Here is a 17,497-nt window from a genome sequence, read left to right on the forward strand (position 1 = left end):
TCGACACACACACATGACATGCAATCGTCTCGCTCTAAGCAGCCCTTGAGCAGCAATGTAGCAATTGCTCATCAGACTGCAATATGTTTAATGCCCTTGAAGGGTAATGGATTGAGACACAGTTCAGAACAGTGAGATCAATACAAACACAGTACGTAAGATGATACCATATGGACTTCTCACAGTACACTACACCAGTAATGCTTTGCTTACAGATGTTTAAAAGCAAAACATCAAAGAGTTTGAAAAGGAACACAGAAAAAAGAAATCTTACTGTTTCTTTGTCACATTTGAAGTATGAAGATATTTTTATTTTTTTGAATTTCTTGACTCTCACTGGGGAATAACAGGAGCACATCAGGGGCAACACGACAGGGGCAACAGTGAGAAAGGACGGACTAAAAACTGCTTACTCTGTGGTTCTTCAAAGTCCTAAATTGTCCTGTTTCCATTTTTAAATCACATTTTTACCCAGTCGTTCTACTAATTCCCCCTAATATAGCAACAGTGTTATAATAGTACATCGACAAGCAGCTAATATCATGCAAAGTTACAGTGATAGCACTCACCGGTGATGAACACTCTCCTCTATCTCCCTCTTTGAATCTCTGTACAAGAGCTATGACTCTCTCTCTCTCACTTTACCTCTCTCTCTGTCTTTCTTTCTCACTCTGCCTCTCTCACCCCCTCTCTCTCTCACTTTGCCTCTCTCTCTGTCTCTTTCTTTCTCACTCTGCCTCTCTCCCCCCCTCTCTCGCTCTCTCTCTCTCTGTCTCTTTGTTTCTCACTCTGCCTCTCTCCCCCCCTCTCGCTCTCTCTCTCTCTCTCTCTCTCTCTCTGTCTCTTTGTTTCTCTCTCTGCCTCTCTCACTCTCACTCTGTCTCTTGCGTTGCCTCTCTTGCTGTCTCTCTCTCTCTCTCTCTTTCTCAGAGGATGCTCTTCCTCCCCTGCCTCCACACCCGAATGACCCTGTTTCTACTGGGACCCCGTTTCTATGGAGCTGTGAGCCATACAGTCAGCCAGCCAACCAGCCAGCCATCCAGTGTACAGCCCTAGATGCTGTACGTATAGCCCATTGCAACTGCCCAGGGGCAGGTACTTCAGCAAAGCCTAGAGAGCAGTTACAAGCCTTTAATAAATAACCCATACAACTGATCCACGTGGTCATTACATATGCACTGGCTCCCTTGTTATATGCATTGCATATATTTGGTTATTTTCTTATTATGTGGCGAGCAGGAAAAACACATGTTCATTCCTTTGATGTCCTAAAGAGAAAGAGTCTAACAAAAGAGAAAGGTGCATATGTTGGAGTGCATGCACACTAATGAAATATCCTCATGAATATCAAACACATCCGTGAAAGGGTGCCTCGGATATTACACCAGGGCTATTAAAAACAACTGGAAGGAGGAGGAGAAAATCATCAAGCACAGAAACAGGGAGCAACTTGGAGGAGAGCAAAAAAAGATAATGACCGTATCAATTGTATACACATGCTTATATAATCAGCAATGATTAGATGAACCAATGGGGACACTGTGCGTGCGGAACATGTATATAGTATGGTCTGTGAAGCGTGTAATATGGCATTGACATGCTTCTGAGCAGCAGCCTTCATTCGTTAGTCTTCTGCAGTTATTGTTATGTACACTAGTAGGTTCCACTGCCATGCAATCTTCCTGCTCTGGCTCTGCCTGCCTTTCTCTGCGTGTAGTGGAGATGTAAATGTACACTGTTCACACACTGAGGGCAGCCAGCTGATGACCCACAACAGTTATCAGGGAGTAGAGTGAGATGGGAAGGTGGGAGAGAGTGTCATGCTTCATTGGGATCCACAACAGTTATCAGGGAGTAGAGTGAGATGGGAAGGTGGCAGAGAGTGTCATGCTTCATTGGGATCCACAACAGATGAACTGATGTCGTCAGTTCTTTTTGCGTCAGCATGCAGTAGACACATGGTTGGAAGACTTCATCTGCTGCTCTCTCTTACAGTACCCGTCCAGGAGTGGTGTAAAGTACTTAAGTAAAAATACTTTAGAATAATACCTAAGTTGTTTTTTTGGGTATCTATACTTTACTTTTTAGTGACCGGTATTTGCCGGTCATTCTGTTGTTGGGGTATATTTGTTATTTTATTTTTACAATTTAACAATCATCAGCAAAGCATAACAATCAGAAAATGCCCAGTTATTCCCCACATACACAAAACAACTGGCTACATGGGAGCACATCATACACAACCCTTCCCTCCCCATCCCATGAACACCCCTCTCTGTCCCCTCACCCAGTATTAGTTTCAATGATTAACAAAAACAAAAATGAAACAGAATGTCCTTCACATCCAATGCTAGTAAATACATTTTTTCAACCAAAAAAACAAAAATATAATACTAAAAATACAATCGTGAATAATTCTAATGGTAATAATAATGAGGCAGCTCAGGTGGGGCTGAAGGCTCTGAAAACGAATTAAAGTCCCCCCAGACGTCAAGAAATGCAAAGGGTTTATTACATAAATTGTACGTTATTTTTTCAGAATATAGAAAGTTAGTTATTTTAGCCACATCTGTTTGTTTGGCAAAGTGTTACTCTTCCATTTAAAAGCTGTGCATTTATTGGCTGCAATGACTGCCAGTTTAATAGATCTTGTTTGGTTACCAATATTAACTGGTAGAATGGGGTCATCTCCAAGAAGAATAAGGGAAGGATCTTGTGGTACAGTCATATTAGTGACCTGTGATAAGATCTGAATGATGTCTTCTCAGTAATTGCCTTGTTCGGGGCAGCACAAGAACATATGCATAAAGGGTGCCCACCCCTGTTTTACACCTTGGGCAAAATTTGGAATATATAGACTTTCTCTCTCTGGTGTAAAGTAGACCCTATGTAAAATATTGAATTGCATCAACTTGTGCCTTGTGTTAAATGAAAGACGCTGAGCATCTAAAAAGAGATTTTCCAATTTCTCAGCCTCAAAAATGAGACCAAGGTCATCATGCCACTTTATGCAAGTCTTCAGAGCTTCGCCATTCCCCATCAGAGCTTGAAGACCAGAGTACATGTACAAAATGAAACCTTTTATAATATGCCATTTAGCAGGCAGTTTTATCCAAAGCAACTTACAGTCATTTTACATATGGGTGGCCACAGGAATCAAACCTACAACCCTGGCTTTACAAGAGCCATGCTCTAACAACTGAGGTACGAAGGACAGCCTTTCTAACCCCTTTCCTCTCCAGCCACAGTTTATCAGTTGTTGGAAGGATAAAAGTTAACCATCTCTATACAGATGACCAAAAGTTTTAATTATTTTGCTGAACCATACAAATATAGTACCATCTCTCAGGGCTTTGGATAAGATGGGGTTATTATAGAAATGTGTTTGTTCATATATAGATCTATGCCCTCCTGTTTGTTTAAGGACTTCAGTCAATATGTTTAGAGTGTTTTTAATTAAAGGATTGCCTGTGACACCTTTCAAAGCCTTAGGTGGGCTAATACAAGGTATAGATGCCAATGAACCAGGGGATATACACGATTCCTCTGTCTCCAAGAGCGTGAATTTGCTCTTGTCATACCCACACTCTCTTTAACTGAGAGGCCCAGTAATACACCTGGAAGTCAGGTAGAGTAAGCCCACCTTCTGAATATGGTCTGCATAAGGATTTACAGTTCCCCAGAAATGAGGAGACCTTCCTGTTCAGTTGTTTGGAGAGAAATAACTATGAGAATAGGAAAGGGTAAACTTTGAAAAAGGTACAGGATTTTGGTAATACGTTCATCTTTAAACAATTGACCCGCCCAATAAGAGAAATTGGTAAAACCCGCCATCTAGAAAAGCTGCTTTTTAACATACTTAATTACAATTTTTTTGGAAGGAAAAACATTTCACTCATATTGTAATTAATTCTAGGTCATATTTCATAGAAATCTGGAAACACTTGACAGTTACTTTAATGTATTTGGCCAATTTCACTATAAAGGTGTATTAGTGTAATGAAACACTGTTTGATTATGTTTGCCTATACTCTGACGAAAAAGAAAAAAGGTATTCACCTTTATGCTTCACTATGTTCTTCCCAGCTGCGGCTGTTAGTTTCTCACCTCGAGCCTGAGCCTAAATCTCACACAGATCTCGAGGTGAGACATGATTGCTGCTGTGAAGTGACTAATATCTGCCTGCCAGAGTGAAAAAGTGATGCATTGCACCTAAAGCCAGTCTCACAGAGAGAGAAGCCGAGTATCTAGCTATCTGGCAGATGAAGGTCGTGGCTCGTGCTGAGCTGTAGTTTCAACCTGATGTACCTCCCGGCGGGGATCTTGGACGAGAAGGCTTATTTTGATGTAAATCAATGTGTAATTATGCATATACTCGTTTACATGTCCCAGGCTTTCTTATGCTGGGTCGATCCAGATGGCTGATAGTAGAATGTGGAAGAAAATACAACTATGGGATTTTAATTGGCAATCTGTGTCACTTGGCCTTCGGCCTGAGAAGGCTACACAGGGGTTAACAGAAATCTACTTTAAGAAAAGGCAACTTCTGATTGCAATAACCTCAGGGCTTGGTGTTTAATGATAATGGCTGAAATAAGCAGAATAAGGATCCTTTGGAGGACCTATGTTTAATGTGTCTTGTACTGTAGCTCATTGTTAGGCCAGGTACAAGTCATTACACTCACTCCCTTAGGCTCAGCGAGATATCTAGTGAATTTACTGCCAGTAACCCAAGTTTAGTCATAGATGGAACCTAAATAGAAAGTGGAAATAAAGGGCTTGATGTATTCATCTGAGTTGAGCAGTGCCAATGACTGCCGTGATTGAACGTAATTATGGATCTCCAGTGTCTCAGCAGCCAGACCTACACTGACACAACACACCTCATTAAGAAAATCCTGGTTTCCCACAGCCTCACTGCTTAAGGGGCTCATCCACTGCAGTAAAGGTTAAACCCCCATCCATTCTCCCATGCAGCCAAGTGGACTATAAAGAGAGTTCATGTAACACAAAGAGGGAGTGGGATGGAAAGGAGGTGGCTCACTCAGGCTCAGCACACAGATTACAGACAAAGCATGTCCACAGAATACTGATTGATCGGATGAGAGGAGGAAGTGTCTTTGAATTGGTACCCAGAGAACCCGCATTGTTGCTGTGATCTTTGTTTCCGAGCAGCGTGGTCTGTGTTATAAACCAAATCTTTCCCGCAGAGATGGAAGGTGGTGCAAAGATACAGTACTGTATTTGGAGGGCATCAACTACCACAGGGGAAATTATGGAGAGATTTCAGTGTCAACAGTGAATTCCATCATTTTGAATTTGCATTAGGACATTGAATTTGAATTTCATATTTTGTATTAACTGAATTCATAAATTGACCTTGTATTTCATTATTTGAAATTGAATGTACTGAATATTGCATTCAGTTTTATATTCAATATGTATATATTCAGTTTCAATATGGTAGATATTGCATTCATTGTCTGTGTATTCAGATTCAGTTTTCTAATTCAGTTCTCTAAATTCCGATTCAAAACCAGAGACAACATCCTGGTGCTTTGCCAGCAAGGAATGGTAGAAGACAACCGATAGAATCAAAGGCTCTCCGTCTTAAACAGTATTTTCTTCCTAGAAATTTGTCTCTAGTGTTTGAACTGTTTGGGCTATAAACTATTTGCTCCTTCCTGAAAGCTATGACTCTCTGGAACATGGTTGTGCCTTCTATTCCCCTCCATGATGCTCACAGGACATGTTACAATGGAGTGTGACAAACCCCACAACTTGACCCCTATAAGAAAAGAGTTGAATAGCTCTGTCATAGCCCTTCTAAGGATAGCTTTTTCACTCACTAATAATTCATCTTTCTCTTGTGACTGACTGGGTTCAAACCGGGTCACATACATGTCACAAGACTGTGTAAGCCCACTTAGCTAAAGCCCATAGGGATTAGTCCAGGAAGCTAACAGCCCACTGGGTAAAAACTGGTTGAATCAAAGTTGTTCCAAGTCATTTCAACCAATCAAATCAATATGATGATGTTGCAACAACTTGGAAAACTGATTGGATTTGCAAAAAGTAATTAACTTCAGGGCATTTCGTCTTTTTTACACACAACTTTTTAACTAAATCCAATGACATGGAGATTTGTTGTTGTTGATTTCATGTTGAATTCAAGTTAGTTTACAACTCAACCAAATGTATATCAAAACTAGATGTTAAACTGATGTCTGCGCCCAGTGGGAGACGTCTTCAAGTCTCCAGCAAGGTTACTCATCAAAAGAGCGTGGACCTCAGTTACATTTCACCCCCCTTTGACCTCTTACTCTGAGATCACGGCGCCACTATAACTGACTGGGTTCTAAATCAGGCCTACTGCATAACAACAACCCTTTCTGTGGCAAACAGAAGCAGAAGGATCTGTGCACCCCTTTTAATGAGAGTGCAACAGAGGTGGCTTTGTGATCCATTCATGTGATGAGCAACCTGAGACCTGAAGACGTGCTAGTTTGACTGATGGGGTTCTAACCCAGGTCTCCTATGCGCCAGACAATGCAAATGTTCAGGTCTCTGAGAAGTTACTCATCATGCAAGCGTGGTCCCCGAACCACCTGTGTTACACTTCACCCCACTTCGAAGTGACCCATCCAAGTCACAGAACCAATGCCTAGGCTTTAGCAGGCAAAAAAAAAAAGTCTTAACCCAGTCAGTCACATGCTACCTTTATAATGATGTCTTCAGGTCTCAGACAAGGTTATCATCACGTAAGCATGGCTCACCAAACCACACTCTTTTGATGAGTAACCTTGCTGGATCTTGAAAACTTGTGTAGCAGATGGGAATACGTGAAACTCACTCCTCAGCCTGATGTTTCGCCCCTTGCGCAATTGAAGAATGAATTTTTTAAAAGTGTGATGGGTTGGAACGCTTCAGGAGGGCGGTCACATGTGTTTTTGAGGCAGAGGTCCTGAGTTTGAGTTGCACTCAGCTCAAATGCCAGGGCTGCTGTGGAGTGAGTTTCGGGGTGAATGTAGCAGATGGGAATCTATGAAACTCACTCATCAGCCTGAAGTGTTGCCCCTTGCGAAATTGAAGAAGGCTTTTTTTCAATAGCGCAGTTGGTTGGAATGTTTCAGTAGGGTAGTCACGTGAATTTGCGAGGCAGAGGTCCTGAGTTCGAGTCTCGGTATGAGCTGAATCAGGGGGAAGCGATACTCGCTAAGCAAGCAACGTGTCATCCTTCACATTAACTTCCTGAACTAATCTCTATAGGCTGTAGCTAAGTGGGCTAACACAGTATTGTGACATGCAGGAGACCTAGTGTGAACCCAGTCAGTCACAAGAGCAATAAATAAATAGGGAGAGGAAAAGCTATTCTGTGACAGGGCTATTCAACTACTGTATATTCTTATGGGGGCCAAATTGCAGTGTTTGTCACACTCCCTTTTAACGTGTGCTTAGTGTCCTGTAAGCACCATAGAGGGGGTCACGACCACGTTCCAGAGAGTCTTGGCTTTCAGGAAAGGGGTCATAATAGCCTATAGCCCAAACAGTTCAAACTCTAGAGCCAAATTCATAGGAAGAAAATAAATTCAACATGCCACATTGGCTTCAGAAACCGCCAGAAACCTGTTAAACCCAGAGAGCGTTTGATTCTATCTGTTCTCTTCTACCATTCTTTAATGCAGAGGTGGCACCCGAAGTTCAAAGGTGATGTGGCAAAAGAGCCAGAGACAACAACTTCAATGGACAACATACTCTGTAGTTTAGTGAACTACTATAGCAGGGCTGAGCGTTATGCAGAGAATGGTCACAATGTCTTTAAATATTACTTTCACTCTATACACAATGTTAAGCTGTGGACTTTGAAAAATCAAAAAGACGGACAGGTTTCAATGTAAAAAAGTATTTGAATTTGTGGCGTGAAACCTATTATTTGTTCATCTGATTACAGTGCTCTCCTGCAATTATGAATTATTACATTTAACACTATACACAGTAGACTTTGTAACAAAGTTTTAATGTCTAAGTCATAAAAGTACTGTTGTTCACCTGGCCCACCAGAGGTTGGTTCCCTGGCGCTCACTGTAGGAGCAGATTTCCTGTAAAATCAATACTGTATTTTCAAGTATTGACTTAAGGGTGTGAATACTTATGTACATTTTATATTTCTCTATTTAATTTTCAAGCAATGTATGAAAAACATTTAAAACTTGTTTTCATTATGCCATTATGGGGTATTGTGTGTAGATGGGTGACAAAAAATATATATATTTAAACCATTTTGAATTCAGGCTATAACACAACAAAATGTTGAATAAGTCAAGGGGTAAGAATACATTCTGAAGGCACTGTATATCAGTAGGTGTCACAATGAACTAGCTAGTTAAAAAAGACTGACGCCATAATGGCTACCAGTCTCTGTATTTGTGAAAGTTATGGTGCCACATCAATTCTCTTGTTCAGCATTATCCGTTCCATCTCTTTTGGCTGGACAAATATGTTCATATTGTCTGTGTAGACTGCTCTGTGGTGGAATTTGTAGTTTTTTAAAAACGTTTAAGACTTGCAGTTGAAATAAAATAATATGCCAACATTACTGGACTAACAAACTGTCTGACTAACCATTCAGGAACTTCAGTACCCCTTGGCCTTGGGTAGCAGCAACAGATTGTTTAATTTTCTATATCCTGTGACAAACACATTTATTCAGTGAGTCTAAATGATTAACGTTAGCTGCCTGCCGCATGTTCGCATCAAACTAGCTAGTTAATGTTAGCTATCTAGCTAGGTTACTAAAGCTAACATTAGTAGTTTTGTTAGCTAGCTATAGATTGGATCATTCTAGCTAGTTCTAGAGGACGACTAAATTGCTTTTATTAACTGCTTTTACTGACATACCTTGTTTTCCATTACATTTGTGTTTTCTCTCTCATGAGGCAGGAAACCAGGTAGGCAGGAGAGGAGCGTGAGCAAAGAAAGAAACCAAGTCAAACAATGAGGTGCTTGTGCAACCAAACGTAGTTGTTGAAAGGCAGGGTTGATGAGGCTCTGTAGGCTGTAGCTATTATAGCACTGTGACTGACAAATGAACCCACCACAGTGTGTGGGGTTTAGCGCTTGAAATCCCAGGGACAGGGTTGTATTCACAAAACAAAACAAAGGCAAATGGGCTGAAATTGGGGAAAGTATGTCAACGTGTCAAATAAGAAACGCCTGCTTTCTTTTCCTTTACAAAACATGTTATATCTATTTTTTAACATTTTTCTATGACATATGAATATGTGAATATGTCTGGCAAATTAATATGAATATTGAATATGTCTGGCAAACGCATTCGATGCTGCTGCTTTGAAAGTGGTGTGGTGGTGCCACACCAGATTCCAATCTACTGGGGCAAATGCGGCTCTGCCTTGCTGGTAAGGATGTTGTCTCTGGTTTTGAATCTGAATTTAGAGAACTGAATTTGAAAACGGAATCTGAAGTTGAATATATGACATTTATATAAACTAGAAATTTGTCACATGTACTCCCTCTCCGGCCTCTAGGTCATCGGGCAGCTGATTATCCCGCACACTTGTCACCATCGTCTCGCGCACCTGCGCCTCATGACACTCACCTGGACTCCAGGTCAGTTCCCCACTTCTGCATTGATTGTTTTTTGCCTGTATTACTAGTTTGCTGATGCTGTTCCTGTCTCGTTCCATGTCCGTTCTTTATTAAATGTTTGACTCCCCGTACCTGCTTCGTCATTCCATGTGACAATGTCGGTGCGTTGTTTGTGTTTCATGTTCATTGTTTCTTTTATATATTAAAACATTCACTCCCTGAACTTGCTTCCCGACATCCCCACTCGTTACAAAATTATAGTTTGTAAACTTGATACACAGATAATGCAATGTCTAACATATTGAAACTGAATATATAGTAAATATTGAATTTAAATATTAAATTAAATAGGATTTTAAAATGAATGCAATATTCATTCAATTCAGTTTGAAATCATGAAATACAAGTTCAATTTATGAATTCAATGAAAAAATGTGTGCATTTTCAAAATGATGGAATTCAAATACAATTTCTGTTGGCACTGAAATCCCTCCATAGAAGATGACTTTCATTTCTCCAGCCATGACTCCTCAGTTTCCACTGTTCATGATTTTTTACTGTCTTTAATTGTATTATTTTAGTCAATGGGTTGGACTTTCCCCCATCCCCTTCCGTTTCCCCTCCTCTCTACGATTTCCAATAATATAACCACTGACAAGGCTGTTGCATCACTACTGGGAATACAGCACATGCTTCCCTTCGGGATCATTATACACACATCATCGAGGGTCACCTTGGGAGAGACTAAGGGAAGTTACCTAATATGTCACATTTATGTTCAATAATATACGTATTTGCTTGTATTGAGTGTGAGATTGTGTTATATCATGACATGTGTTGACCCGAGGTTCAAGGCTCGTATTGATCGTGTTCATGTATCTGTGAGCCACATTCGCTGCTGAGCAGGCTCTAGGAAATGTGGCTATTAGAGGCCTCTGGGTCGTATTCATTAGGTTGCTGTTAACGTTTTCTACTGTGTGCATTAATGAATATGAACATGATGCAGTATACATGTGTCAGTTTCTAGTAGAATATACAGGCTTCATTAGAATGTATGCTTTGGTTACCAAGTCATCCCCACCCCCACAGCAATACAGCCCTAATTGGCCAGTTGCACATGGTCATAGATAGGAAATAAGTCAGTTGATAGGAATATGTCCAGTTGAAATCTAGTAAGTTCTGTCTGGAAGGGTATCTCCATTGTCGAGCATTGCATTTTTCAGGGAAACGAATAACATGATTAGCTAGGAAACCACAGTAAATGTCATATTGATTCCACAGTATTTAAAATCAGGATATTTACAACCAATTTCAAATGTCAACAACAGGAATCCTTTCAACACTCGGCTAAATAAGTTTTATATATGTACAAATATAGATTTGTACAATAGATTTTAAAGTTACAACAACCCTCCTCATTATAACAATGTAACTCTCGTATAACATACATGAGTGCAAAACCTAAACCGTTCGTTTCCCCACACACTTAGCAGTTGATGAAAACACTCTGGGAAATATTTTCTCTCTCTTATTGAGCTGGCAGGCTTTTGAGAGGCAATAAAAGTGTCACAATCCTCATCTCCTCCACAGACTCGACAATGTCTATGAGCCTTGTTAACCTCCATCTGCTGCAGCTTAGCAGAAGAGAAATTTAACACAATCAAGGATAAAATGTCAGAGAAGCATTTGCCATGCAGCCCTAGGCCGAAAATTTGATTTCTGGTATCAGTCAATTTGGTTGTACCTCCTCCACTCTGCCCCACACACCCCCTTCCTCTCATCTTCTGTCCCTTCCCTAGTCTTTCCCCCTCTTTCTTTGCTTCCTCTCTCTCTCGCTCGCTCCATCCCTCCTTCGCCTTCCACCAGAAAGGCTTATTACTCAATTTACCTCTGAGACCGACCGGCTGGTCTCAGGCTTTTCTTCAATTGTCCTTTTGCTTTCTTCCCAAAGATAGCCTCAGGTCCTAAATGTTGTAAAAAATAAAATAAAAACAAAGCAAGCACAATATTTTCCTGTACATTTGGAGCAATGTAAAAAAAAATGCGGTCATCAGGGCTAAGATACTTCAAAGGTCTCGCCGGTGAATACTAAGCACTGTTGTCTCATTCTCATTACAGATCTGTTTGTGAGACATAATGCACTCACAATGACACAGAACTCCCTGGCCAGTGTGGATATCTGAGCATAGGCATATCTGATATCTGATATACTCATATGACAGTCCTCATCTTGATGCTAAAGTAAGCATGGCACATCCACATCCCTTCCTCTGAGCATTACACATCCCCATCCCTTCCTCTGAGCATTACACATCCCCATCCCTTCCTCTGAGCATTACACATCCCCATCCCTTCCTCTGAGCATTACACATCCCCATCCCTTTCTGTCAGCATTACACATCCCCATCCCTTCCTGTCAACATTACACATCCCCATCCCTTCCTCTGAGCATTACACATCCCCATCCCTTCCTGTAAGCATTAAACATCCGCATCCCTTCCTCTGAGCATTACACATCCCCATCCCTTTCTGTCAGCATTACACATCCCCATCCCTTCCTGTCAGCATTACACATCCCTTCCTGTAAGCATTAAACATCCGTATCCCTTCCTCTGAGCATTACACATCCCCATCCCTTCCTGTAAGCATTAAACATCCGCATCCCTTCCTCTGAGCATTACACATCCCCATCCCTTCCTGTCAGCATTACACATCCCCATCCCTTCCTCTGAGCATTACACATTCCCATCCCTTCCTCTGAGCATTACACATTCCCATCCCTTCCTCTGAGCATTACACATCCCCATCCCTTCCTCTGAGCATTACACATCCCCATCCCTTTCTGTCAGCATTACACATCCCCATCCCTTCCTCTGAGCATTACACATTCCCATCCCTTCCTCTGAGCATTACACATCCCCATCCCTTTCTGTCCCCATCCCTTCCTGTCAACATTACACATCATCCCTATTACACATCCCCATCCCTTCCTGTATCCCTTCCTCTGAGCATTACACATCCCCATCCCTTTCTGTCAGCATTACACATCCCCATCCCTTCCTGTCAGCATTACACATCCCTTCCTGTAAGCATTAAACATCCGTATCCCTTCCTCTGAGCATTACACATCCCCATCCCTTCCTGTAAGCATTAAACATCCGCATCCCTTCCTCTGAGCATTACACATCCCCATCCCTTCCTGTCAACATTACACATCCCCATCCCTTCATCTGAGCATTACACATCCCCATCCCTTTCTGTCAACATTACACATCCCCATCCCTTCCTCTGAGCATTACACATCCCCATCCCTTCCTGTCAACATTACACATCCCCATCCCTTCCTCTGAGCATTACACATCCCCATCCCTTCCTGTCAGCATTACACGTCCTCATCCCTTCCTGTAAGCATTACACATCCCTTCCTGTAAGCATTAAACATCCGCATCCCTTCCTCTGAGCATTACACATCCCCATCCCTTCCTGTCAGCATTACATATCCCTTCCTGTCAGCATTACACATCCCTTCCTGTAAGCATTACACATCCCTTCCTGTCAGCATTACACATCCGCATCCCTTCCTGTCAGCATTACACATCGCTTCCTGTAAGCATTAAACATCCGCATCCCTTCCTCTGAGCATTACACATCCCCATCCCTTCCTGTCAGCATTACACATCCCTTCCTGTAAGCATTACACATCCCTTCCTGTCAGCATTACGCATCCCTTTCTGTAAGCATTACACATCCCTTCCTGTCAGCATTATACATCCACATCCCTTCCTGTCAGCATTACACATCCCTTCCTGTCAGCATTACACATCCCTTCCTGTAAGCATTACACATCCCTTCCTGTCAGCATTACACATCCCTTCCTGTCAGCATTATACATCCACATCCCTTCCTGTCAGCATTACACATCCCTTCCTGTCAGCATTACACATCCCTTCCTGTAAGCATTACACATCCCTTCCTGTCAGCATTACACATCCCTTCCTGTCAGCATTACACATCCCTTCCTGTCAGCATTACACATCCGCATCCCTTCCTGTCAGCATTACACATCCCTTCATGTAAGCATTACACATCCCTTCCTGTCAGCATTACACATCCCTTCCTGTCAGCATTACACATCCCTTCATGTAAGCATTACACATCCCTTCCTGTCAGCATTACACATCCCTTCCTGTCAGCATTACACATGTGATGATCAAGGAAAATGCTGAATGCTTACAGGAAGGGATAGGTATGTGTAATGACTTTATTGAGGAAAAACGTATTTACTATGCCTGTGATATGTGGTTGTACCACATAGCTATCTTAAGATGAAGGCACTAACTTGCTCTGGATAAGAGCATCTGCTAAATTACTATAATTTAAAATCAGAAATGTAATGCTTACAGGGAAAGGGATGGGGATGTGTAATTATTTCTCTGTCAGAATTACACATCCCTATCCCTTCCTGTAAGCATTCAGCATTTTCCTTGATCATCACATTCACAACACAAGGTATGGTATCAAAGCCTAGCATTTTGGGTAGCAAAACAACAATCCACTTGGCTGCCAGCTCATTTCTCCCAGTGCTCAGCTATAATTCAGCATTAATAGTAAAGCATTTATACTGACACTCCACACAATCCTTTAGTGTACAGGCTTTTAAAAAATCACATTCTGTAAGTGGGCTTTTACCCACTGGGCTTTTGTGTCACCTCAACCAAAGCCCCTCTAAAGTCCACACCGGGAATACAAAAGTAGCTAACTATCGGCTTAGGGTGCCCAACCAGGTGTGAGCCATACAATCCATGCCATTGACATGACTTGCAAGCAGAGCCTCAGTCAGCTGAATTATTTATATGTGGCTCAATAGGCCTGCTGCCTAACTTCACTTTAATAATCCCCCATGCATTACAGAGACGAGACTACTCCACAACAGTCTCCCACGACCCATACACGCTGTATGAATGCTATTTTCTCTGCTATCGTACTCTCAGCCCAGCTGCTTTATTTATTCATGGTAACATATTGCAGCAGCAGTGGCAGTGGTAGGGAGCAAACTGCACAGCTCTGCAGCTACAGCATCCTCTAGATGTCAAACTCCAGTCATCTGTGATATCTTCTGTTTCCAGACGCGTTTTACAACCAGAATGGGAAAACTAAAGAAAAGCAGTGGCGGTGCAGAGATGTTCTGATAAGAGGGCGGATGTTTATCCCTCCTCCTACGTTCTGTAGGATTTGGATTTCGTTCCTTCTCGTCGTCCATAACAGTTTTCATATAAACCCAGGCCTCTTTTCTCCTCCATTGCCCTCGGTCTCCGCTCCGTTATCCCTCCTCAGAGACAGGAAGTGATTGAACTGATGCTCCTAATGCTGGATCACACCATGACCTAATTTCACTGCTATAACAGCTAATGCAATAGAACATAATACAGATCCTCATAAGATACCGGAAAGCATATTACCATTAATTAATTATCACATTATTGAACAATCTGAATTATTGAGAAGACGTGCTTTAGCGGGAATTGGATTTGATCTGCACCAAGATGTATAAAGTATATTCATCCAAACTGGCTCTATATCGAAGACTTTTAAAACAAGGACACAGAGAGATGTAGACGTAATCAGAAAGAGAGAGAGAGAGAGAGAGAGAGAGAGAGAGAACAGCCTGGGTTATCATGGTGACCTTTGGGTGAGAGGAGACAGACAACGCCATGATAGAATCCCTGTAATCCTCACAGCTTCTGCTCATTCAACATGCATGTGGCGCACAGCAGAAATAGAAAATGAACAAGCACATGGACCACAGCCATCTTTCCTTTTGATGTGACATTGTACAGGGTTAGTCTGCTTCATAGCACTACTTGTACTACACTACCTATTCTAATACTACTTTCCCCCATTGTCAAATAAAATTACTGAATGTTTTTTGGTAACCTACTACTACCAAGTAGACTCTCCTCACAGCTGCTAACAGAGTGTGTTTGTGTGGGGGGGGGGAGCAGAACAAACTGAAGCAGCCAGTTTAGTTCATCTACATCCAACTCTGACATCCCCAACTTCCACTCCAAATCTGTAACCTTTGGATTTTGACAGCCGGTGTACAGCATTCTGCAGGGGCATTTGGGGACGCAGTGGCAGTCTTCTATTCATGTGGTATTACTACCTGTGGACTGGTGCACCCTGGTCTCTTCCTGGCTGAGCTGCGGGCGCTCACTTTCACAGACACAGCACAGCTCTTTAATTGGAGCACTATCAGCGTGAGCGAATGCCACTTCAATTACCTGCCCATAAACCCCATGGTTAAGACAGAGCAGCACTGCGGAGCCCACAGCTGACAGAGAGAGCAAAGAAAGTGAGAATGTCTGTGTGTTTGTGGCATCATTTGGAACTGGACACCAATGTGAATATATATATTTACACCAATATTGTGTAAAGGGAAAAGCAAGGCAAGGCAACTCCCATGATGACTAACGGGGTAATGCTAGTCAGTCAGTTTCCCCATGTCATAAAAGGCTTCCTAGAGTTGAATAGGATAAGTGTGTTGGAGGGAAAAAGTGACCCTAAGCTTAGTTCAGGGAAACATCCTATTTTATGATACTAGGATACAGGATATAATTATGGCACAGAGAGGATTTCCAGATGATCTCCCCCGCATGTCTGAGAAACACACACAGGAAAATTTGATAGAGAAAAACAGATTTGGTTTGGAATCGTTGTCTGACAAGACTGATTCCTGTTTGTTTACTAGTAACGTGGTGGCATTTGGTGACCCCTATGGTTCGGTGCTGGACGCTGTTGGCACTGAGTGGTTCGTGTGATTTCGCCAGTGACTACATTCGGAGTGACAATCAGATTCTGAGTCTTGCTGTATGGCATGCTCTCATTAACATGACTCTGTCTTAACTTATAAATCACAAGAGGCTCCAGCATTGAAAACCGGCAGAGAGATTTCTCCGGCTATTCCATCATATCTGATTCTGAGATGCCCACTTTTCCATTCAGACTAGAGGAAAGGGTTACAGGGGTCATCAAATGTTAATCTGCCATCAAGGAACAGTATGACATCAAGCCCATAGTAAACTATATGATAGAAAAAACATATTTCATCATCTGCAATTCAATTTCATGTCATCTATTTCCCTTGGGAAATACATTATCTGTCAAAAAATATTTCAAATTTTTTTTTTCATTCCAGGATTATAGACTATCTTTCAAGGAACATATCTTTTCGATTTCAACAACTGTGCATTTTCTTTAAATAAATCACCCTCGCAACTGACAGATTCAACTTTACTTTCCTGCCATATTGCAGATAGAAGTAATTAAGTCGAACAAAGTACCTTAGCTCAATTAGCCAACTTAGCCAACCTCTGAGTATCCCCCAGGTGAATATCCTGTCGGAAAGGAATGATAAATGACCTGCAATGGACCACTAACCAAAACATAGCAGTTAGTATGTTCAACACATCATATGAGTCACAACACACAAACATATCAGTGGCCATGTTTAATACAGTCACTCACAACACAACACAAAACACAACACAACACAACACAACACAACACAACACAACACAACACAACACAAACAAAAAGTCAAGGCCGGAGGGAGGGAGGCTGTTTGTTGGGCTGTTGAGCATACCTGACCCTGCAGAGTTTGGGTTCTGGTTGGTGGCTAGCAGTGTGATGAAGTCCTGGCAGGTATTGGGCTGCAACAGTGGGCTGTCGTCCAGACAGAGGTCAATGATGAGGGCTACCGCCTTCTCACAGTACATATCATGGTCCTCTCTCTCCTCCGCAGAACTCATTCTCCTCTGTGAGCCTGAGTCCCACACAGTATTTAGCTCTCATCCAGGACCTGAGAAGTAAAGTGGAGGAAAAGCTAAGGCAG

The 17,497-nt window shown here is 41.9% G+C and overlaps 1 protein-coding gene across 1 annotated transcript in view; it reads right to left on the minus strand.

The window, feature by feature from the left end:
• Window positions 1-17,497, minus strand: part of syt6b (synaptotagmin VIb) — an 81,348-nt gene that overhangs the window by 26,619 nt on the left and 37,232 nt on the right. Inside the window, exon 7 of the mRNA XM_035778071.2 lies at window positions 17,249-17,464. Within this exon, the coding sequence (XP_035633964.1) occupies window positions 17,249-17,414 (166 nt within the window). The 5' untranslated portion in view covers window positions 17,415-17,464. The remainder of the gene's footprint in view (window positions 1-17,248; window positions 17,465-17,497) is intronic.

The sequence above is a fragment of the Oncorhynchus keta genome, chromosome 10 (assembly GCF_023373465.1).
Source record: "Oncorhynchus keta strain PuntledgeMale-10-30-2019 chromosome 10, Oket_V2, whole genome shotgun sequence".
Classification (NCBI taxonomy): Eukaryota; Metazoa; Chordata; class Actinopteri; order Salmoniformes; family Salmonidae; genus Oncorhynchus; species Oncorhynchus keta.